The sequence below is a fragment of the Tauraco erythrolophus genome, chromosome 4, assembly GCF_009769465.1.
Source record: "Tauraco erythrolophus isolate bTauEry1 chromosome 4, bTauEry1.pri, whole genome shotgun sequence".
In the NCBI taxonomy this organism is placed as follows: Eukaryota; Metazoa; Chordata; class Aves; order Musophagiformes; family Musophagidae; genus Tauraco; species Tauraco erythrolophus.
The window spans coordinates 4,716,150-4,740,247 of NC_141468.1; the positions used below are offsets into that span (position 1 = coordinate 4,716,150).

A 24,098-nucleotide genomic window follows, 5' to 3' on the forward strand; every position below is an offset into this window, starting at 1 on the left:
TTCTCCAGGCTGAACAGCCCCAACTCTCTCAGCCTGTCTTCATAGCAGAGGTGTTCCAGCCCTTGGATCACCTTCAAGGCCCTTCTCTGGACCCGCTCCAGCAGCCCCATGTCCTTCTTGTGTTGGGGACTCCAGAGCTGAACACAGTATTCCAGGTGGGGTCTCACGAGAGCAGAGTAGAGGGGCAGAATCCCCTCCCTCCACCTGCTGGTCAGCCCTCACCAGCACTGAAACTTCAAATCTCCAGAGGCAAAAAGCATCTGGACTGGAGGGCTGCCTCCTCCTGCAGGAGGATCTGCACCCAGCATCTCTAAATCCTTAGGATGAGGTTGTGAAGAAAAGGCAACTTTGCGAAACGTACATCTGGAAGCAAGCTTACACTGCAGCATCTTCCCATCTAAAGTTCCATGATGCCATTCACACTCATATCCAGCTTCAGTACATAATAAGCCAAGATCCATCAAAGTACTTAAGCATGTTTATCTTTAAACATCCACGTAGTTTCATCAACTCAGTAAGTGATTTGTTGATTGAGACCAAAATATATCGAGACCAAACCATATCGCTTCTCATTTTTATGTGAATCATTTTCTTTGGTTCTTTTCCTTCTATGTGTTTTGGCCTTTTTCAAAGGAAAAAAAATAATCAGGTAGGGGGAAAAAAAAAGAAGCTAATAACATTTAAAGCTATTTTACTTCAAAAGCATATCCCCTTTTCTCCAGGCACTATGTACCTTAGGAACAAATCTCCCTTCTCTTTCAGCAGAGCATGTAAATAGCTTCCCCATTAAATTAATGGCAAGAGAGAACTCGCAAGGGGACTTCATGGGATCTCAGGTACGTCTCCCTTTTGAGGGTCAAAATCCTCTTTGAAGCAGGAACGTACATCTGTTTGGAGAAGGGCTGCAGAAGTAAAAAGCTTGTCTGTGTTAAATGTCATTTTTGAGATAGAAAAGCTTTCATGGAGAAAAAGCCTTTGTATTGTACCTCTCCAGCAAACGGTCAGGGTCTGGATATTTGATCTCTCTCACATATTTGCTAAAGACGAGCATCAAAATTTACTGAAGTAGTGTTAGATTTTTGCAGCCACAAAAGGAAAAAAAAAAAAAAAGATCCTGATGTCATTCTCCGGTTCCAGTGCTGGAGTCGCCTCAGCCACCAGGGAATTACTTTGGATTTGGCATACGCTCCTCTTCAAAACTCCAATTAATTTACATAATTTCTAAGAATAGGTTCCACAGAAGTGAAGGCAAAGCTTTTAATTAGTATTAGACTCAAAGTGATACACTGGATAATGAACTGCTCTCTCCTCCCTTTATTCACATTGACAGGAAAGATGCCTGTTTAATAAAAAGCAGCTACAAGAAGAGGACTAAAGAGATGAGACTTTCCCCTGGTCCCCACCAGCCTCTGCAGCCAAGCAAAAGAAATGTCTGAAATGATTATGGGTGGCAGAATTCGACCCTTTACTGCTATTTCACAGCGTTCAAAGCCACCAGGATGGCATCCACGAGGATGTCACCAGCCATTATTTTTTCCCAACTACTCTGAGTGAGTTTTCTTCGAAATGGAGATGAATAGGCAGATTATTTTTGGCCAACTGGAGCACTTAATAGCCTTGTGCATGATGAATCTTTACTCATATTGGCAGTCAATGCTTGCCAGGAGCAGCCCCACTGACCACACGGATTTACACCTGCAGATTGCCTGTCCTGGGCTTCACAAGCCCTAAGAGGGCGATGGAAATACGCTCTGACTGCTGCAGAGCAGCTAAACAAACTGAATCGACAACCCACAAGGATGCAGAAGAGCCCCTTACAGCAAAGTGAAAAATCACACCACGGAAAGTACAATGAGTTAACATGGTATGAGCACCATGGTCACTCGTTCAGAGGGTCACAACCTCTGACTTGATGGATTACAGCCTGCGACGGCGCTCACGGGTAACGAATGGAAAATTGTGTAACCCTCCCCTGAACGTCTGTCACTTACAGCCCAAACCTACTGGTGGAAGCCAGGGCTGTCGCAGGTCTCACTATGGACCCCAAGAAGCAATTAAACTCAGCCCCACACTCACAGTTTCAGAGCAGTACGCATTTGCAAATTTGCCAGCGTGCTTCGTACGGCACATGCTTCTGCAACCCTTCTGCAAAAATACTGATGGGCTTTGCAACGGCTCACGGCAACCAGCATCACCTGCAGGGCTGAAGGCTGAAACGTCCGAAGGTCAAATAACAAGTCAGCAACGGTGCTGGGAGGAGAACCAGGCTCCTAATTCCCAACCCTCTTCTTTTTAGGTACTGAGATAATTGCATAATTTTCTCCTTTGTAGCTAACGAGTCACTAGCAGCGCAGGCTTCAAAAATGTCAGGTGACTTGGGAGCCTGAATGTCATAGAACCATAGAATGGTTTGGGTTGGAAGGGACCTCAAAGATCATCTAGTTCCAACCCCCCTGCCATGGGCAGGGACACCCTCCACTACACCAGGTTGCCCAAAGCCTCATCCAACCTGGCCTTGAACACTGCCAGGGATGGGGCATCTACAACTTCTCTGGGCAACCTGGTCCAGTGCCTCACCACCCTCAGAGTGAAGAATTTCTTCCTTATATGATTCCAAAAAGAGATGCACAAATAGATTTACAAAAGCATTTAGGCTTTAGGGAAGTACCTGTGTGGGTGACATGTTTAAGTCCTAACAATAAAGTCATTGAGCATTGACTTTGGGTCTTGAACTCAACAAGACGTACTTCAAAATCATCATAGTCATTTACCCTTTCTGGTACCTACATACCTTGCTAAATCTGGCTTCTGAGTATTTCTACTCAACAAATGTCATTTAAGTGTAAACAAACTCAAATTTGTCCATGTCACAGCAGCATTCCAGCCACAGAAGGGTGGAGCTCGGATAATTTTACAGCGCATGGGGTAATGCAGACAGAGCAGGACGACTTGGCTAAGCTGCTTTCACCCATGGCATTCAAGGGAAGTCGTGCTACGGGCTGGTTGCTTTAGCTGTGTCCACAAATCCAAGGAAGGGCATTGCCTTCAGGTTGTGTAACGCTCATTTTTAGCCCATTCTGCTCAAGAGAACACTGGAGTCATCTCATTTTAAACAGTGTATAGATAAGAGGAAAAGGCTTTAATTTGAGCTCTAGCTTTCAAATATCCTAAAAGTCAGGGTTCTTTTGGTTCAGGATAGTCGGATTCACGCCAATTATAAGACTGCGACTTCGTGCAAAATTCAGAACTAAGTCTGAATGCTGAAAAGCTGCAAAGTTGAGACGCTGATTAGAAACACTAAGCACTTAATAAATGATTGACCTGAACCTTCTTTCATCCTCACCAACTGTAACAGCGTGAAACGCCATTGCCTTCAGTCACATCTCTCCTGTTTTACCCTACTAAAAGACACAGAAGAAGCAGGCCCCATCTGGTATGATACAAAACACACTATTTGATACAGTTTTTGTTTTCAAAGAAATAATTTCCCCCAGTGTTTTCTCTAATTCTCCAAGAAACTGGCTGCTTCCAATAGCCTAATTTTAATCATAAAGCTCATGTGTGGTAACCAGTCACAAACGCAGCAATAGCAGTGGTTAAATTGCCTCTACAGGAATCTGGCATTTGTGTTTTAATTGAGGACAAAAAAAAAAAAAACCACAAGAAACAAACCCTCCCAAATGCAATCCTCTGCATTATTTGCAGATGAATCAGTCTTGTTTGTGATTCCTCAACTTGCTTTGTTAAACATGGAGCAATCTTCCCTAAAGATACACTCTCTGCAGGGAGACAAAAATCCCCCAGTAACACACAACACAAGAAAATCGTCCCTTGGTTTGACAACTGCAGACACGGGAAGACCAAAACGTAAAGATGTGGGGTGGGATGAAGAGCAAAGAGTGCTGGGAGGGAGGCTTTAGAGATACTGTGACCCTGAAGTAATGAGCACGAGAGCCAGCTACGAACCGCACCGACTGAAGAGCCCCTTAAAAACTGCAGATGCTTCTGCCTAGGATCGAATTTAGCCCTACAGATTTTAAGCTCCTCTTGTTGAATAAAAAATAGTTACCATAGAAACAGCAACGTCGCAGAGTAGCCGGTCTAAATCCAAATACACCTTCTCCGTATGGCTTGGCCCGCCGCAGATGGCACTAGGGCACAGATCCCCTCCCACGCAGCGCCTGCTTTGATTTGCCTGGGCGATGGAAGCATGGGCAGAAGAGGTAAGAGAGACAGATATGCACCTATTCGAGGGGTTTGGGTTTGGTTTGGGTTTTTTTTAACGTCTTCCAGCATTCAGGACTGCCACGCCACTCCACAAGCATTCACTCACATATCCTTGTTGTGTCACACGCGCGGGTCTCATTTTGCAGGTGGGAAAGTCAAGCAGAAAGGATAACATAGATGTGAACACCAACTTGAGCGCTCAAAGCGAAACCATCAGTGCCTCTTTTCCCACCCCTAAGTAAGTACCTCAACCATGAAGAGGGACTGAGTCTTCACAGGCATTTTTTAGGATCGAGTCTGCCATCAGACTCGATGTGTTCTGGTTGAGAACTGATAAGTGTTCTGGTTGAGAAACTGATAACTGCTGGCCTGGACAGGCACACCCTCCTTTGGGTTAAAAACTGGCTGGATGGCCAGGCCCAAAGAGTGGTGGTAAATGGGGCTAAATCCGGCTGGAGGCTGGTCACCAGTGGGGTTCCCCAGGGCTCAGTGCTGGGTCCAGTTCTGTTTAACATCTTTATCAATGACCTCGATGAGGGGATTGAATGTACCCTCAGTAAATTTGCGGACGACACCAAGCTGGGAGGCTGTGTCGATCTGCTCGAGGGTAGAGAGGCCCTTCAGAGGGATTTGAACAGACTGGATCGTTGGGCTGAGGCCAATGGCATGAGCTTTAATAAGGCCAAGTGCAGAGTCCTTCACTTGGGGTATAAAAACCCCAAGCATCGCTATAGGCTCGGGGAAGAGTGGCTGGAGAGCTGCCTGGCGGAGAAGGACCTGGGGGTCTTGGTTGACTACCGGCTTGATATGAGCCAGCAGTGTGCCCAGGTGGCCAAAAAGGCCAATGGGATACTGGCATGTATCAAGAATAGTGTGACCAGCAGGAATAGGGAAGTGATCCTGCCCCTGTACTCGGCACTGGTGAGGCCGCACCTGGAATATTGTGCCCAGTTTTGGGCCCCTCGCTTTAAGAGAGATATTGAGCTCCTGGAGCAAGTCCAAAGAAGGGCGACTAAACTGGTCAAGGGGCTGGAAAATAAAACTTATGAGGAGCGGCTGAGGGAGTTGGGGCTGTTTAGCCTGGAGAAGAGGAGGCTGAGGGGAGACCTGATTACGGCCTATAAATACTTGAGAAAAGATGGTGGGGAGGTGGGGGAAGGGCTCTTTACATTAGTGATGGGTGATAGAACAAGAGGAAATGGGCATAAGCTTAGTCAGGGGAGATTCAGGTTGGATGTTAGGAAGTATTTCTTCTCTGAAAGGGTTGTCAGCCACTGGAATAGGCTGCCCAGGGTGGTGGTTGAGTCCCCATCCCTGGATGTGTTTAAGAATAGGGTGGATGATCTACTTGAGGATATGGTTTAATGGGGATTAGGGACGGTTGGACTCGATGATCTCTAAGGTCTTTTCCAACCTAGAAATCTATGAATCAGTAATGTCATGGCAGCAATTGCTATTGAGAAATCAATGGGAATTCGTTAGAGGATCAGGACAAATTCAGTTTAAACTGTGGGCTGCAACCACCCTGCAAAACAGCTACAGACCAGAGCCAGCCTTCGTTTTCTTTGGGAAAAATCATCCACCTTGGGACAGATGACTTTTAGGTATCACCCACCTGCTACATGGGAGCAGATTCTGACTGTAAGTGCACATCAGCCCATCCCAGTGTAAAACACTGCCATGCCCAAGGACGCAGGAGGCAAAAGCTCAGGTTGTTATGCACAAATTCCCCTGCACCAAGCCTGGATGCAGTAGGTAAACAGGATCAGGACCTTTTGCTAACCTCTCACCATCCTGAGAGATCCCAGCATGTACTGGAGAAAGAAAACCATACATGCTAAACGTATAGGCAGAGGGACAGGGAAAGCTGAGGGACCCAGTTTCCACTCACCCCATCTGCTTTGCTTGAACTGTCTCTGGCATTTCTCTTCCAATCCTGACTTTCATACCCTGCTGCCCAACAGACCCTTGGGGCATCTCAGATGGGGCTTGGCTTCATTCACCTCCTTGGATTGTTCTCTCCACTCGCTTCCTTGCAAAGCCCATGGTCAGGAGGGAGCTGTAGAGGAGTTAAAACTTTTCCCTGGTCCACAGAGAGACCACCAGACTCCATCTCACCTGAGCAGCACTTTTGGTATCAGAGAAGTCCTTGCTCCCAAGAGCTGTGACGGCAGCTATGTTTCTAAGGACCTCAGCAGTATACTCCTAACGATGGTTATTGGGTCTTACAAAGATAAATGGCTTTAACCAGCTGAGACAAGAGCAGGTCAAAAGGCAGCTGAACAACAGAGGGATCAGGACCTCGTGGACATCTCCCAGCCAGGCAAATAGCAGTCAGGGAGAAAGGCTGGTGAGTGCTACGGATGGAGAAGAACAGATGGAGTATAAATAATCTGGCAGCCTGCAAACAACATGGCGACTCGCGGGTTATTAAAGCACAGCATGTGAAACAAGGGCCAGCCAAGCCATCAGTCCATGAAGGGGCTGGGGATTGCTTATGTTGGGACTTGGCTTCCAAGTGAAACCAAAGGCACGTTCATTTTAAGCTACTGCATCAGCACGTGCCCATCTATTAGGGGGGCTGAAGACACAAAAACCCTGTTGGACTTGCACTCAGGTCATGATTGTCTCTGAGTAGAAATTAACTCTTGGGTTTCTCCATCTTACAGATCAGAGAGAAAACAATTTCGAGCTGGAAAAAAAAAGCAATCACAACTTTAGGAAAGGAGGACCAGAGGGTGGAGAGAAGAGGAATGGGACCAAAGGCTATAAATCAGGAACTGCCACCTGTCTTAGATAACACCTCTTTCTCCTAAGCATCTGTGCTCTTTCAAGCACTCAGGGTAGAGATATGGCTGGGGACAGTTCCACCCAAGTTAGTCATCAGGAGCCACTTTATAGCAATCAAAGGAAATGGGGAATAGGACACCCATATTCAACATCTATGGAAAGATGATGAGCATCCCAAATCCTGAGTAGGAATTAGTTGTCCAAACAGAGCTGTCCGGGGTGAGCTGAAAGACACCCAGGGATTCACAATATCTGCGTTGTGACAGAAACAGCACAGGAGCCCACAGGGACCATAGTGGGGTGTCAGAGAACATCCCCAGGATGCTACCTGCCTCTCTCTAGGAAACTAAATCCCATGATCTGTGTACAGCATTCATCTCACCCAAGCTACAGGGCTCTAACTCTAAAAAATGCCTTGATTCATAACATTAGGGCTAGAAGGTGCTGCGTTTGGAGTTTGGCTTCCTGATGGAAGGGTCTCTCTTGAAGAGCACCATCAATGCCATCACTGAAGCAAACCACCAATATTGTCACACTTAACCTGAAATCGGGCCCCCATAACAGTCCAAACACCTTTATTCATACCCAAAGCCCTGGCCATTTTCTCAGGTGTCCTCTGAAGCCTAAGCCATCATTTATGACCAATACCTAGCCAAGCAAGAGGGATCCCTACAGCACCCTGAAATCAGAGCAGAAAAAGCAAAGGACACATTTCCTTGGGTTGTGGCCTTTCAGAACAATTTGTGATGCTAAACTATTCAAATATCCTTGAAAATCCTGTCTGTATTTAGTTTTCTTTAGGGATCAACATGTTTTCTGAAAAGAACGGAATGACAAAATAGCAGGTGTGTTGCAAAAAGCTTTTGTGAAGAAAAAACTTATTCCAGGATGTGCAGTTTGCAAAACATTATGTTTAGTAGCTATATAATTGCAGCGTTTTCTGGCAGTTGAACATCATGTTCCTTCTCAAAGAATCCTAAAGCATTTTACAAACACTTTCAACATATGGCCAAGTGTAAAACAGTACCACAGAAAAAGAAGAACCTGTTTGTAGCCTTCCCTATCATTTTCTGTCACCAGCTCGTGTGGTCTGGTGGCTGGTGCTCTCTCCTTGGACACTAAGAGGGGATCAGCGCTGTACTTTTGTAAAGGAGTTTTGGATCTGCTGCTGAAGACCACCACACGTTAGTTCAGCTCTACCACACTTCTGAGCATTGATAATTCAGGCTCAAATCCACGGGTCTCAGGCAGAACCCAACCCCACTACACCAAAACCAAAGAGCATCACCACCAACAGCAATGATGGGCTGTTAGACCCGTAAGAGGAGCCACTTCTTGCACTACAAATGTGGATCTGCTTTCCCAGCACCACCATCTGGGACCAGTTTGATGGTGCATTAGTGACACTGCCCACAGTCACGTACAGCTCCAAAGGACAACAGTAATTTAAGTCATAATCCAGCCAAATGTGCACGTGCTCACCCTAGGGACTGCTCATGCCTGTAGAGCAAGCACACACTTATGCTTTCCTCAGTGATGGATTTCTGTAGGGAAATGTGGAAAACACGGAATATAATTGCTTGGTGTGCAATGTCCATGTCCGCCAAAGTAAACATTTCCAGCTTTCCAGATCTTTAACAGTTGCCAGCTGTCAAACCCTGTGTTTTATATCTCATCTAACACATGACAGTTACAGTAGCACGGAGCCCCAGGCACCATGTAGAGGCACTACTTCTGCTCTGGGATTGCAAGAAAAATTAAAAAAAAAAAAAAAAAAAAAAAATATTAAAAAAGGCACCTTCAGATTCGACACTTTTTGTTGGGATCTGGCATTCTCCTTGAAGGTTTCACACATAAATACTGGCTTATCTTGTAAGATCAGGCAAGTGTACTCTCATATAGTCTCCTAAAGCCTTTCCTTAACCCATGTTTAAGTCACTACTAGAGGAAGACATGCTCACAGGCACAGACAAGCTCTCTTATTTTTCTCCTTAAGAGGCACAAGATGGGGCAGACTCGCCCTAAATGGGCAAAATACAGCGATGCCCACACACAAATTCAGCCTCCTGCCTTCCCAGCCTCAGAACCAGGGGCTTAGCTTGTGCTCAGCTTTCACGTTACAAATCAAGAAGCCCTATTAACCTAATCCTGCCTTTTTGTCACATTTGGCCCCAAAGTAACTCTCCTCTGGGGCCGTTCAAATATTCCAATGTTTTGCACTGTCCTCTATCAGGAACATTTTTTGCAAGTTCCAACCGCACGGCACAGCAACTTGGATTTGCTGAATTTAAATTTATCACCCTCATGCAATAATTAAAATAAATGGGTATAAGGCTGGCATGCTGAGAAGAGGCAGTAAACCAGCTGTTAGTTACAAACTTTAAAAAAAAAAAAAAGTCACTGCCTATTAGCAAAGAGTTGCTTAATTAACGTTGCTAATTCAAGTGCATCTCAGCTGGGTGAGAAGCCTGGATTCTTCACGGGAAGCTGCAGAAAGGGTGAAGGTGGCACTGGGGTCTCGTGGCATGCCAGCCAGGATGGGACATGATGAATGCCTTCTTCCAATTACAGAACCATAGAGTCATATAGGTTGGAAAAGACCTTTAAGATCATTGAGTTCAATCACAAACCTAACGCTGCCAAGTCCACCACTAAACCATGTCCCCAGGTGCCACATCTACACATGAATTGCACCAATTGCATAAGTGTTTTGGGGCGTCCCAGTGCAATGTTGCTTAAGGGCAGGGAGGAACCCAGAGGTTCCTCATCCTGCAGGCTGGATGAGCCAGGACTGGTGGCGGGGAGGGCACCATGACCCACCAGGTGCCATGTAGGAGGTGACACTGGGGCACCGCTGTGCTTCAACACACCTCCTCGAGCATCCTCCCGCACCCACAGCCGTGCTGCCCATCACACCGCAGCAAGGATGTAAATGTTAGATGTAAGTGTTAGAAACCAGACGGGCACAGCAAGAAATCAGGATTATCTGGAGCTGTCATGATTAATAGCAGAGCAGATCTGGATGGGAAATTAAAGCTGGTGCCTCAGAGCTGAAGAACATCTCTAACTATTTAAAACCAGAGTGAGAAGGAAAAAAAAAAAATATATATGTAGGAGCAAAACTATCTCCCACTTCCACTATAGGTCTCTGAAGGAGGTTTATCTGCCTCGTGGCTTGTGATCAGATGAAAATTTTGGTGCAAGGCTTGCAGAAATCTGTCCAGCTTATGTCAACTTTCATATTCATAGCCTTACAATCTCACAGTTGTACACAACGTGTTTGCATAGGTCTAACAGAAGAAGACACGTTAAAAATAATGTTGGAGAAATCAGTGTTGATCACCCCCAGCCCCTAGAAAACACTGACTGCAAGATATCACTTCTCAGAATGGAATGTCTGCACGAAAAACTGCAATTTATACAAACATCTCACTTGTGACCTTTCATGGTGAGGTATCAGAGCAACGGCCTTTCCTGCAGAAGTTTAACGTAAGCCGCTAAACACTGCACGGTATTTATTCATCACGGGTTCTGTAAGTGAAGGAAAAATGTGTTATCTTTTACCTTGAACACTTCCATTGGAAGAGGAAAATTTGCTGCATCATTAAGGGATTTTTCCAGAGCGCATTTCCACTCAGATATAGTCTTCAGAGAACAGATATCTAAAGCAATGACAACAACAACAAAAAAAAACAAACAACAAAACCAAGAGGTGACTGTTTGGGGATCAAACATTTTTGAAAGACTTAAGTTCCTATGTCATAAAAACGAATAGTACAAGCCAAATGAACAGTGTGTATATTCCAAGCTGTACAGCGTGGATAAATTCAACACAAAAGCAACTAGCAGGGGCACGTTTGAAGAAGATTGTGTTTTGTATCCTCGAGTAAAACCCAGAAAAATACACATCCTTCATTTTGTGCTGAAGAAACGAGACTTGAAAACAACAAAAAACTCTCCTTTGATTTTCAATTCTCAAAATACCTGATGTTTTCTAGTTTGAGGAGCCTCAGGTCTTCAGCCAATATTAGTCATATTTGAACAAAACCAGAAATATCTTTACCAAGGCTTCTGTTCATTGGAAAGTCTTTTTTTTTTTTTTTTTTTCAATTGCAGGGTTAAGGGTTTTTTTTTGCGGTGAGTGGGGGTAGGTGTGGGAAGGAACATTTCAGCTGGATCTCTACCCGGACTCATTTGTTGGTACCACACTCAAACCAGACTATCACACCAATTCAAAGACTTACACTCAGGAATTTTCATCATTATGCATTTAAGCAACATCTTTGTGCAGCTTCACATTGCTTTCAGTGAGTTTCTTTAAATAGGTTTAATATTATTAAATCATTATATTAACAAGCCCTTTATGGTTCAGTGCAGTGAAATGTCTATGAATCATCAAAGGAAACAATGTAAGAAACAATACTACGAGGAAGAACATTATATTGGATTTACTTCTGCCCTAGAAAACATATTGTTATCCTGCACATAACAAGTTATTGCAGAACATTCATATCCAGGTCTTAAAGAGACAAGATAGGTAGATAGATCCCAACAATTATTAAAATGGAAATGAATATTTACTCAATAATAAACTTGAACCTAGATACAGAGTGAATAGCGTGAAGCTTTTCTTTTGTCAGTTTGGCTTCACACACATCACAGTTCAATTTGGCCCAATTTGCATTTAAATTCTGTACATCTAATAACCATATATATTTACTAGCTAGCAAAGATTTACTGCTGTATCTTACAATTCTGAAGGAAGAAATAAAAACATGTATAAAAAAAGGAATTGGCAAGCACTGTTTTCACCTAGCACTGACAGTACACGAGAATTTTATGCTCTGCTCTCAACAGATTTAAGACCTTATCAAAACAGGATTTGCAGAATCACTCACTGGAAGTGGGTGTATTTATACTTTCACTATATCAAACCTCACTACTTCAGAACAGACATCAAGGATATGCACAAGAATTTAAACACATTTAAAGGGAAATGTTAACCTTTCAGAGCTGTATTTTTAATTCCTCCCTGTCTGATTATTAATGGGAATAGACATTTCAAGTCTTTGTTTACCGCACGTGCAGCGGTCACAAGCGCTAAGAGGTGCACTCTTTATCTAATTGTTCATTATTTTATAGCCACGTTCCTCCAGTTCTCCCTTACTTGCAGGAGCTCTCATCACCTCGAAGCGCAGGGAGGGAAACGACTCACCTTGTTTCCTCCTTTTTGGCTCAAACGATGCCAAACAGGGAAACACTCAACACAACATGATTTTGCCCCAAGCTGCTCTTTCAACTAACAAAAGGTTTGAGTTTTGGAAAACCCCATGTGATGCTCCTCTGCTCCCCAGACAGAGCAAGCTGAAAACAGTCCCTCGTTTCCTACCAGGATGGCACTGAAGCATAGGAAAGAAGAAAGTGGCGTTTTGGGGGACTTTGCCCTAAATCAATGAAAACAAGCAGCAACTTCTCTGGGCAGTGTCAGCAAACTTCGAGAGATAAAGCAGCTCCAAGCAATATCATATATGCATTTAATTAGTGGCCACTAGCTTATGCTGGCAAGTATATAGACACTAAATCGCACGGTTAAAAGAGCATAAAGCATTTTGTTTAAGTGACAGGGTTGCAGGTAATTGAACAAAGTGTACTGTGTCAATTTGTACCGAGGTTAACAAGGAGAGAGCAATTAAAACGACTGCCAATTTGTCATTAAATAGAAAGTAACATAAAATGAGGCGATCTCTTCCTGCATAAGCAGTCGAGGCGAGACCATCAGTGGCTCTGTGTCAAGCAGCCTGTGCCAATTTGCACTAGGAAGGTTTATTTTGGATTCGGATATACATCAGAGGGGAAAAACACACTATGACCCCTCTGCCTCAGTTAAAAGGGCTTGTGAGAAAAAAGCCCCTGAAAGTTGCCATTTGGAGAAAATAGGATACTATTTCCTAAGAAGCCTCTTGTACATTCTTGTACGTTAAGAGGGTGATAGGATGTGGATGGCTTTAAGAAAGAGACTCAAAACGCGGCAGACATTTGGATCCATGGGATCTCCTTTATGTGAGATGCTCTTGAAAGACTGACCTCGAACTGCTGGGCAAGGTGAAATCCAACTTGACAGGTCCCACAGGGGGATCAACACAGAAAAATCACAGCCCAGACACAAAGAGGAATAAAGTTGAAGGTGCACATGGAGCATCCAAGTCAAGGGTAGGCAAAGAACTGTCACAACCTGCAGAACTGATGGGCAACTGAAAATCCTCACTTGATAGCAACTGAACACACAGCTGGATTTGGGAGGAGCTGCATGTCCTCAGCATCTATTCAGAAGAGATTCATAACAGCTGTGATAGACAGTCTAAGGCTGTTCCTGTTGTTAATCATGGAGTCATCTCAACTGGCTTCAGGTGTTCAAAAGTTAGACAACCAGGCCTGTGTTGATTTCTTTCAATCCTCTGAGCGCAAAAGATACGTTTATGAAGATGTCATTCCATCTGACCTATGTTACACATATCTTCAGCATCCCCTTTCCTCCACCGATCACAAAGAAAGCAATAGCTCATGCTGAACTGTCTTTTTGATGTCTATGCTACAGGTGAATCTAATCCCTCATGTGTAAAAAACCAATATACTGCCCACAAACTGTCTCTCTTTCCTAACAATGTCCATACTAGTGACACCAAACATCTTTTTAGTCCAAATCCTGTTTACTATAAAGTCAGTAGGAAGGATGTAAGCAGGCAGGGCTATATACCTGGCACATCCTCTTGGCCTGGGATTCTTAGGAAATCACATCCTGTGACGGTTTCTGGTTTAGTAGCTTCATCCCTGAGTTTCTTTAGAGCTGTCTGCTGTCAGCATCTCATCCTGACAACTCACTACTGCTTGCCTGCCTGCTTACTCCAAAATTTCTTTTGCAGACTCTTTAATGAGAAACACATCCCCTAAGACCAGCCACTTAGCTTTTTCCCTCTTCTTCCTCTGGGTTAATGTGATACCACAACTGTCTCATGAGCTTTATTCATCCATTGTGCTTTACAAACATGTTGATGTTGTTAGGTGGACACCAAACGGCCAATATAGTCCACCATGTCAAAAGTGGAACAACCAACATTCCTGTCTCCAAGAAACTCATCAGATTCCCATTTTGGACTGGATATTCCCTGGAGTGCAGAGCCTGACAACTGGGTAGACCAGAAGGAGAGATCAAAGAAAGATCCTTGGGGGCAATGTTGGGATCTCGTGAGAAAATGGAAGGGTTGAGACCAAAAGGGTCTTTCCTCAGCAAACTCCTGTGAGACACAACTTTAGGAAATGTAAAGTAATGACCACCTATTTAAGTCAATGGAAGTCAGGAAGAAGATCTGGGGCATTGAATTAATTAATAACAATGTTCACTAAAAAGTGAATGACCAGAGAAATGCCAAGAAGATGAAACAGATATCAGATGAAGACAGATGAGAACAAGAGAAAGACATTTTAAAAGCAGTTAAATCAAAGAGAGAGGAAAAAAACCCAAGTTTTTTGTTGTCTCTAGTTTTGCCTGTTGTCTCAAGTTTTTTGTTTTGTCTCTAAAACAAGTTTAGAGACAAATAACTAAAAAAAGAAAAAAAAAAGAAAAAAAAAAGGTGAGGGATGCAGAATCCATCGAGAAGGAAGCACAGCTGGATAAAAGGAGGAAAGAGTAGAAAGAGAATGGAATAAACAAAGAGGAAGCACAAATCTCATTTTGGCTGTTTCTGTATTGATTCACCAAACCTATACAGGCCAAGAGGGTTCAAAGACAGTCAATAGAAAAGTGTTTCTCTGTCACACAAACACTCTGTAAAATAACAGAGTGAGTGATATTCATGCTCTCCAGCATGTGCATCTAATTTAGAAGTGATAGGGAACACTGATTCCTACCTACCAGTGAAGAAAAACACATGCTTCCAAAAAGCATTTGAGACCCCAAGTTAGACCCAAGACCCAGACAGACTCGTGAACATGACAATTGCATGTATTGGGGTAACCTCTCTGAATCAGGTGCTACGGACAGAAGCCACATCAGAATTGTCTACCCAAGGGAGGGTGACCTTTCTGCCATTGTTTGATGCTCACGGAAAAACTTCACCCACAGCACAAGGAAAATGAGGCACGGATCTGGACAAGTTGTTCACCTACACAGGAAAAGGTGGAATAGGTCTGCTGGGTTGAAACCTGTGCGTTAACCAAGCACCTCATCTCTCAAGGGAAACGGTAGTCCTGGGGCATCCAGCTTGGAGGTGCAAACAGGGGTCATGCTCCACATGACTTGGTTAACAGCTTTGTGGCCCCAAGTATAAGCCACAGCTTTATGAAAAATACAGACACTGCACACTTTCTGCCCCAAAGAAGACCATGCACGCAACAGTCTAAGCTGTCATGTTTAACCAGATCCCCAAGTCCAAGAGAAGCCAAGTCAACCAACTTGACTCAATCAACTCAGCCAACTTGAGTCAGATCAACGCAGTGCCAGACGCCCTGAGTACAGAGAAACCCAATTACCCAGAAACTTTCACAAAGTTAATATTTCACCAATATTATTGGTGTGGTGGGGTTAATTCACCTCCCCCAGCCCTCCCCTGCTGTAACCAGGTGCAGCCTGGATGGAAGCACATCTCCCAAGCCAGCCCCAGAACCTGCCAGTGAATGTCTCTGCAAGCATTTCTCCAGGAAGCCGCAAGCAGCCCTGAGCCTCTGCTGCGTGCTGCGGTCCCTAGGCCTTATCCTGCTTGCTAAACCTCAGTAATCCTTAGTTTTCACGTATACTCAGCCTTGTACTCCTTCTTGCCCTGCTGATTTGATCCTGCTCCTTTTGCCAAACCCAGTCCCACTGTTAGGAGTTTGATTCCAGCCGACCCCTAAACTCTACTCTTGCCTAGCCTCCTTGTGCCCTACTCTTCTGCCTGGCTCCTGCCCCTTGAACCTCTCCTGCCCCTTTGTGACTTCCAGTTTCTGACCACAGTCTGGCTTAACTCCAGTCCCCTACCTCCCTCCTTCCAAGCTGGTTTGAACACTAAGCTCAACCCTAGAGAGCTTCTTCTTCAAGCTGCAATCTCCTGATGTTGAATCTGGTTTGACATACTTACAAAGACTTCACTCCCTTGGAGAAAATGCAGGACAAAACTTGTGGTCTTTTAAATCTGAAAGACCTCATCTACCCTTACTCAAAGTCACATTTTCTTAGCTTCTAGCAACAGACATCCCATAACTCCTCAATGGGCAGGTCGACACGGAGAGGGAGACAAACCTAGCACCCTCACTGCACCTTCTGAATTGTTACACACAAGGCAGGTCTCACTTGACAGCTGTACAGTGATGTTACAGCAGAAAAAGGAAGACCTGTGTTAGAGAGACCATGAGGGTTCAAAAACACTTTCTCCAGCCCCGGGAAATTTCATGAAGGTCTACCGCTACCCAAAAGAAACATGTGTGGCCATGGAAAGACAAACAGGCAAGATGTCTCTGAGTGAGGGGAAAGGAAATGGAGCCTAGAGGTGTCACTTAGGACTTGATTTGGACAGCAGAAGACTGGTTGCCAGTGAGGCCTCCACCAAGATGCATGCAGTATGGCCAGGAACACCTGGCCACTGAAAAGGGCTGGACAAGCAGGCACATCCTTGGACTATCCCCATCAGCTCTGCTTCTTGGTGGAAAATTGCATGAAACTGCTTTTATTGCACGCTGCTTCCTTCCAGGAGTGATGTAAGCTAAACTGAATTTATTCAATAAATTTAACATAGTTTACCTGACCCATTTTTAACCTAAATTAGATGACTCTCACATGCCATCTGCGTTACAGATAGAAACTACTGTCAAAGCAATGTGAATGCTGGAGAAGAAGAAATGGGTTGCACAAGTATCTCAAAAACATCAGTAAATGCCACAAACTGGGAGAGTATTTTTAGGAGGCTCTTTACCTGCAGGTGGGTCCATTCTGTATTTATTCTCTTGACACCAACCGACTGGTCGAAGTCTGCAATCCAAGTAAAACAACCACTGGTCATAGGATTCAGTCTCCTCCAATCCCACATAGCGAAGGCGTAATCTTCCTCCAACATTTTCAACCACACTAACTATCCAGTACTGAAAGGGATTCTGGGAATCCTGCAGCTCTATTAAGGAATCAACTGTAATGAGGTCTACAGGGTTTTTTCCTCGCAGAGGCTGTTTGAATAGAAGCAAAACTCCTTATTTTAAACTTTATTTGAAGACTTCTCAAGGAAACAGATGACAGCAGAAGATTATTTTTGTTTTTCACACCATCATCCAAGCGATCAGCAAACAGTCTGTTCTTCTTCTATTTTACCCAATGTCTTCCAAGTGCAAATTCAGAAGTAAAACAGAAAACAACAGTTGTGCTAATTTCTCAACCGACATCATCAACAACAACAAAAGAAGAATAATAAAAGGTGGAACAGCTCATAAGGCACATCCACTTAGGATGCTGCTGAACAACTCAAAGTCCAGTTTTATTGGAGGACTTCAAACCAAATTCTCATTGACTGCAGCTGGTAAGAACCAATCATGGGACTGGACACTGGCATTTACCTAAAAGATGACTACTTTGGGAACGACCCTAAAATTGTCCTTTGCGTGCTGGTCTTTCCCACCAAAGGCTTTATCTTGCTCCTGCTGGCACGTGGGGCAAATTACTCCCCAGTGCCACGGATGCAAGAGTCCACGGTGGTTATTCCAAAGCCCAAAGCCAATGGCAGGTTCCCATCAGCTGAAGTGGCCTTGGGATCAAAGCCCAAGGCGCACAGGATTTGCAGGATCAAGCCACCATGGCCAAGAAACCCCTGTAAATGAGGTTATCTGCTTACACACAGCATTTTCTGTGATCTCAGTTTTGCAACCATTTACACATCTGCTTAACTTTACACCTGCAAAGCTGCCAACTGCAGGCATTAAAAAACCATGAGATGCTTTGCAGAACGATACCTTTGGGGCTCAGTGCTTTTGTTTTGTGACTGTGAGCATCTCTGTGTTCCCTAGATTTTCTCCATTAATGTAACAGTCAGATTTCTTCAATTTTTTTTTAAGTGCAAGTTCCAATTCTTATGCAATTTCTCAATTCCAAGGCGTTAAGAGCAGCACTAATAAACACCCCAAGAGTTGGGAGGTTTGGTCCCCAAAGGAGATGCTAATCACAAGCAAAATATATTAAAAACGGGGACCTTTTTTTTCCCTGTGTGTTTGTGCCACTTCTACTTAATTAAACAATATAAAAATTTCACGGTATTTTTTAAAATATTAATTCTGTAAATCAGAGTAAGTCCAGGATGGTTCCTTCTAGGGGTGGCTAGGAATAAAAAAAAAAAAAAACCAAAAGCCTTATTTTACAAAAAAAGTTTTCTTTCATATTAAATTTTGAAAATATGCAGAATTTTGAAATGCAACCAATTTTGACTACATTTCTCTTAAGCCAAAAATGCAGGCAACAGAATGAGAATTTGGTATAAAATGTAACTAGAATTAACTACGATCTTATCACATGTACAGTTTTAACCAGCTCTGTGATTAATAGATATTTCTCAGAACAATATATTTGCCATTATAAGCCACTTGTATAAGCTGCAAGCACCTGTACAAGCTCTTCAAATATTATTTCATGGCAAAATGCAGTGTCAGAATTTAATAACATAACAGAAATCTACTTTAATGGGTTTTTCCCTCTCATACAACTGCTTCATTGCAACAAAACATTCTTTAATATGAAATGATGGTGTAATGATTTAACTTATTATAATAAATCCCTGGCTGCTTAAAAGAGAATATTGCTTTTCTGATTTGTGTGCTAAATTTTAAGCCAATGGGTTGTCACTTACTCCTGAGAACTGAATGGCCAAGATTAATAATTGGCTTGCATGAAATATTAACATTTACCATAACGCAAGAAACCTTTATATGCATAGCTAGCATGTAAAAAAAAAATAAAATTATCACTACATATTGATTTAACAGCATAACAACAATCTGCAGCACTCACGAACAGCAAATCTGCCGACGAGGGGTTACGTACATTGCACGACACAGACAGCACTAAGCACATATATTGCATAAAACAGCAGAAAAGGGTCAGAAACTGGTTTAAGCCAAAGCAGTTTTCTCTCTCTGCATTTCTGCCTGGGGCTGCCTCTTTTTTTCTGCCTGTGGAAGGGGAACGGAGAGGTTCATGACGGCACTGGCATACACCAGAGATGGGTGTTGGACACCACCAGCTTCTTCTATATGCCATTTGGGAGTGGTCCAGGAACAGGGATACAGCAGACGTGAGGATGTGCGTTATTTTGGGTGTGCAAGGGCTGCTCAGCTAACAGATTGGAAGAAAAAAAAAAAATCCCTGATGGTATGCTATTAACTCTCCCTGCCAGGCAGCTTGTGCTGCACAGGCATGTGGAAAAAGGATGCAGCTGTGGCTGGTGGGAGTGACCAGGGGCAAAATGATCAAAAATGGATGCACACTCACTTCCAAAAAGTCAACATGAGTGCTTACACAAAGGTAAACCACCTGTGTGCCTTCACTCTCAGCCTAAATACAAAGGGGCAGAGAGAATTATCTCCTGCAGGACTGTCTCCTTTCCAAAAGCCCGCACAGCATCCACAGAAGAGTGGGGTAGGACCCCATGGAGGAGGTGCTCCCCCTCCCATGGTTTCAAGGTGAATCTGCAGGATTTTTGTCCAAGATCTCAAGGATAGCCGAGGCTGCCCCAGGTGCAAGTCACCCTGTGAATATGCTGCACAGACTGGGCTCTTGGCCATATGGGCACATCTCAAAAACAAGACCCTTCTTCTCTTCTGACTACCGACAACTGAGGTCATCTCACCCAACTTCCCTGCTAAATCTGACCACTGTGTTTAGGTGGAGGGAATGTCCTTGGGGGAGCTATTTCTATATATACACAAATCTGACAGTGCTCCCCATCAACCTGCCAAATCCCTTCTCCAACCTGTGTCCTGACTTGAAAGCTCAGGTCACCAGTTTGGTGGATCTAATGGGGCACTGAAGGGCTGCATCCCCCTTCCTACAGAGTCCCTCCATGCTCTCCTTCACCACCCAACTTTCTAAGCACCACCCTCCAGCCTAAGGACCAAACGAAACACCCAGAAGCAGACTCAGGATGAGTCAAGGCAACGTTGCCAATGACTTTTGGCCAACGCTGGATCGGACTCCGCTGGCGGCACACGGATGCTGCAAGCACACGGCCCGACACGTCGGGAGCGCAAACACTGCTGTCGCACGCACACCGGGACACCGTATGGGATAGAAACTGCAATCTAATACATACGCCTTCCAGTAAATTCGCAGGTGCGGTCCGGGCGCCGGTCAAATCGTGTATGAGAAACTCCGTCCAGTCCATGTATTTCTCTTTGATTGCTGGGGAGAGCAAGGAAAGAAGAGAAACGCTTAGCACAGACTGCAACAGACTTGCCATGTGCGTTTTAGAGACATCTCCTTGGGGTTTACCAGCTCTGAAGTTTCAGACACAATTGCAATGCAGACCAGAAGAAAAGCTGGTTTGTTGCCCAGTTCCTTGCGGTTACATCCCAAAATAAGGGAAGGTGTTGCTCCACTGCAGTCATTGACAGTGATTTACAACAGCGTGGCTTATCATCTCCATCTCTCCCATTCAAAACTGGCCACTGCTTGCGTAACCACTCGTTTCCTGCTTACCACATACGCTCAGATACGATTTATAAAGTCCCTTTGTGTGTTCACTGATGACCTTGAGAGTAAAAAAAGTTGTGCAAACTTTCAGTTTCTCAACAGGACAACAGAAACTCCAGGTGCTTGCCCCCAACAAAGCACAAAAATCAACCTTCAGAACGTCATATGTCAGCTACTGAGTCAATACACTTTCAAGAAGATAACCTAAAGAATTTATCAGGAACTTCCATTTCTATTTTTAAAAAAATAAATTAATAACTTTTGAGCGAAACACTTTAAGCCTGTGTTTCTTTAGGGATTCGTATTCACATAGTTTCACAAGATTTGAACTGAAATGTATAAATGTTTCCTCTGGGACTCAAATTCTGGTTTAATTCTTGTTGAAATCAGTAAAAGTTGGGCACCAAAAGGCAATTCAGCAAATCTCAGCTTCAGAGATTCAGATGCTTCTTCAAGCACATTGTGCATCTGCAATTGGAAACTCAGGAACCAGACTGGAATTCCACCTGCCTGTAAATGGGAATTAAATTACATCAGAAACATTTTTCTCTACCCCCAAAAAATCTCACTTATACATTAGACTACCAACAGTAACACAGTCATGTAACTAACACAGCAACACCTATACAAGGGGAAAATCACAAACATTTGGAAACTGAAACCATTTCCTCTGAACAAACAACTGGATACATAATTTAAAGACCGTTACCCCACAAGGGAGGCCAGGAAGGGCTGTAATTAACCAGCATAGGTCCAAAATAACTAAATAATAGCAGCCCTCATGTTCTGCTCAAAGGAAGCGGAGTCCTTTGGTCCACACTTTAGGAAAATACCGCGTTGATCAATCGTCAACCAATCCAGCCTGAAGCACTGTGTGCTTTCACGCAGATCAGGGTGGGATTTCTCTGTGTTTTAAAAGCTCGGTGACTGTGACTTCTCAGCCCTTCCTGGAGATGGGTGTCAGTTACCACAATGCCTTGAGAATGTAGAACTTGAGGTGTGGGATCTCTGAGAAGGTGCAATCTCAGTGGTAAGAGCAGGAGGACTTCAGACTGCAAACGCAAACAGCAGTGTTGGCATGAACATTGCCACCATTACCTCCAGACAAGGAGACCAAACCTGAACCTTCTCAAAATGCATCCTCAAGCCATCTGCTGCCAAACTGAACAAAGAAATGCAAAGAGGGAGCATCAGGTTTGCCCAAAGACAGTTATATGACATTCACACAAAGCCTGCTCATGGTTGGGCTTGCTTCTAGCACGGGTGCTTGGCACGCTTGGACTCTGGCCCATACTCAGTTTACACCCTAAATACCTTAAGCAATCCACCTTAAGTTGGTCACAAAGTTGGCCACAAAGACAGAAGCCATGCCCAAGCAGACCATACGTTAGACCTCACGTCCAAGTTGTGCTCCTTCCCCAAAAGCTAGTTCGCCCTATGTTGCTTGAACTATACATTCGGTTTATAGATCTAGATTACTTTGAAAGTGCATTTAAATGTATTTAAAATCAGCAAACTTTAAAGTGCTGGACTTGAGTCTCTATAAAACAGTACTTAAACTTGCCTGGAACCACTCTAAGTCTTTCGCAGCACTGCTTTTGCATGATTTCCAGGAGATTTATGACCTTTACATTATTTAAGACGAAGGAACAGCCTGAGAAAAAATGGTTTATACATGGCACTTTCTCTCTCAACATTCCTGTTGCGCACACCTCATCGGTTCCTGTCCACCTACATTAGGATAAAGAAAACAAGCTTAATTTTGGCATCGGCGAGAACGTAGTAATTGCCATAATGAATGAGACTGGAGTTCCTCTAGTTCAGACTTTTGCCTCTCGCTGCGAACAGCACTGGATGCATCACAGAAAGGTGCAAGTTGAACATTTTGGCTCACACCCACAAAGTTGTCAGCCAAATTTTGAATGCCAGAGCTTCATTACTAAGGAATGACAAATGTGATAAAAAGAACACAGTTCAAACTTTCAAAGCTGGCAGCAGAGGGAAGAAAAAAAAATTGGATTTTCTAAGTTGACAACAGATTTCAGGGGCTTCCATTTCCAGATGTCCAATCTGAGAGATCTTAACGGTGCCTGATTCACAGATCTTGCTGTCCGTCAGTCAGTCGCCCTTCTAATGCCTCTCAAAAAAAAAAAAAAAACCAAACCAAACCTGTCCTTTTTAAAAAACCTGCACCTCACCTAAATAAGATGTTGCCCCTCTCAACACTCAAAGCTGGGTTACAGGCTTCCAAAATCCCAAAGTGCCAAGGTGACCTTGGTTTTCAGACTAAACAGACTCAGCTGAAACTCCCAGTTTCTGAGTGGTTTCAGAGCCATTCTCCCCAAATAAATCTAGTACCTGGTGTTTTGCTTTATTTCATTCTTCTTTTAAGGTGTAGATAAAGGGACTCTGGAAACCTCTGAGTGATAATAGCTTGCACTGGAAGTTTTAGGAACAGGGATTTGCACTTTTTTCTGTGCCTGCAGAGCACAATCAGCCTTCTCAGTACTGCAGTTCAAGTCACCACAATGCAAATATTAATTTTCGGTAGTAATGAAGTGAATCTGAATCATCACGATACCTGCAAAAGCCTTCGAGGACCAAGAACAACGTTAAACAAGAATATTCAAACAAAGGAAAATCCACTGGGTAAATGAGAATAGCCAGCAGTGTAATGCACGGGTGCCCAACCTGAGCATCCATCTCAAGAAACGCTGGCGCTTCTCTGGTGTATCAGACTCAGCACCTGTGAACCGACGCACTGATTTTCCATCGCTAATTCACATTTTCACTTGTTAGCTGCAGGAAAAGACCCAACTGAACCTCTCCTACTGCAGACAGGCTGGAAGAACTCTGCTTTTAGAGCCCATCTGTACCTGGCTGGCCAACCGGTGGGATGGGAAGGTGGACAGCACAAAGGATCCTGTTCCACAGGGACCTAAGCTCTACTAGTATTGATACTTTTAGAACAATTTTTCCTTCTTAAATAACTTCAGTGAGTCAGGAGTTGTACGCAGGGCTCAAATATCCATGTTTTCTCTACCTTTCAATGGATCCGTCTTCCCAGAAGACCTCTGTGAACTTCCCCCACCCAGAACCTGTCAAGCTGAACTCACCTCCAGGATCTCAGCCCAGGTCTGTGGTGCCGTGGGAGGCAGGGGAGACACACAAGAAATAAAGCAAAAGAAACCCCCTCATTGAATCCTTTCAGAGAGAACCATTTCATGCAGGGAGGTAGGTCTTCCTACAAAAGTCAAAAGCCACAGGGGACAAAATGTGTCCTTCAGACCTTCAAATGGAACTACTCTGACATGCCCCCTCCAGACACAAAGTGTGGTGGGCACAAGCAGTAATTTACAAGTGTGTGATTAATGTCACCCTAATTCCT

At 44.0% G+C, this 24,098-nt stretch overlaps 1 protein-coding gene across 1 annotated transcript in view; it reads right to left on the reverse strand.

The window, feature by feature from the left end:
• SFMBT2 (Scm like with four mbt domains 2) overlaps positions 1-24,098 on the reverse strand; it is a 112,508-nt gene that overhangs the window by 45,429 nt on the left and 42,981 nt on the right. Inside the window, exons 4-6 of the mRNA XM_086610041.1 lie at positions 20,331-20,419; positions 16,959-17,205; positions 10,582-10,679 (exon numbers count right to left, since the gene is read on the reverse strand). Of these exons, the coding sequence (XP_086466167.1) occupies positions 10,582-10,679; positions 16,959-17,205; positions 20,331-20,419 (434 nt within the window). The remainder of the gene's footprint in view (positions 1-10,581; positions 10,680-16,958; positions 17,206-20,330; positions 20,420-24,098) is intronic.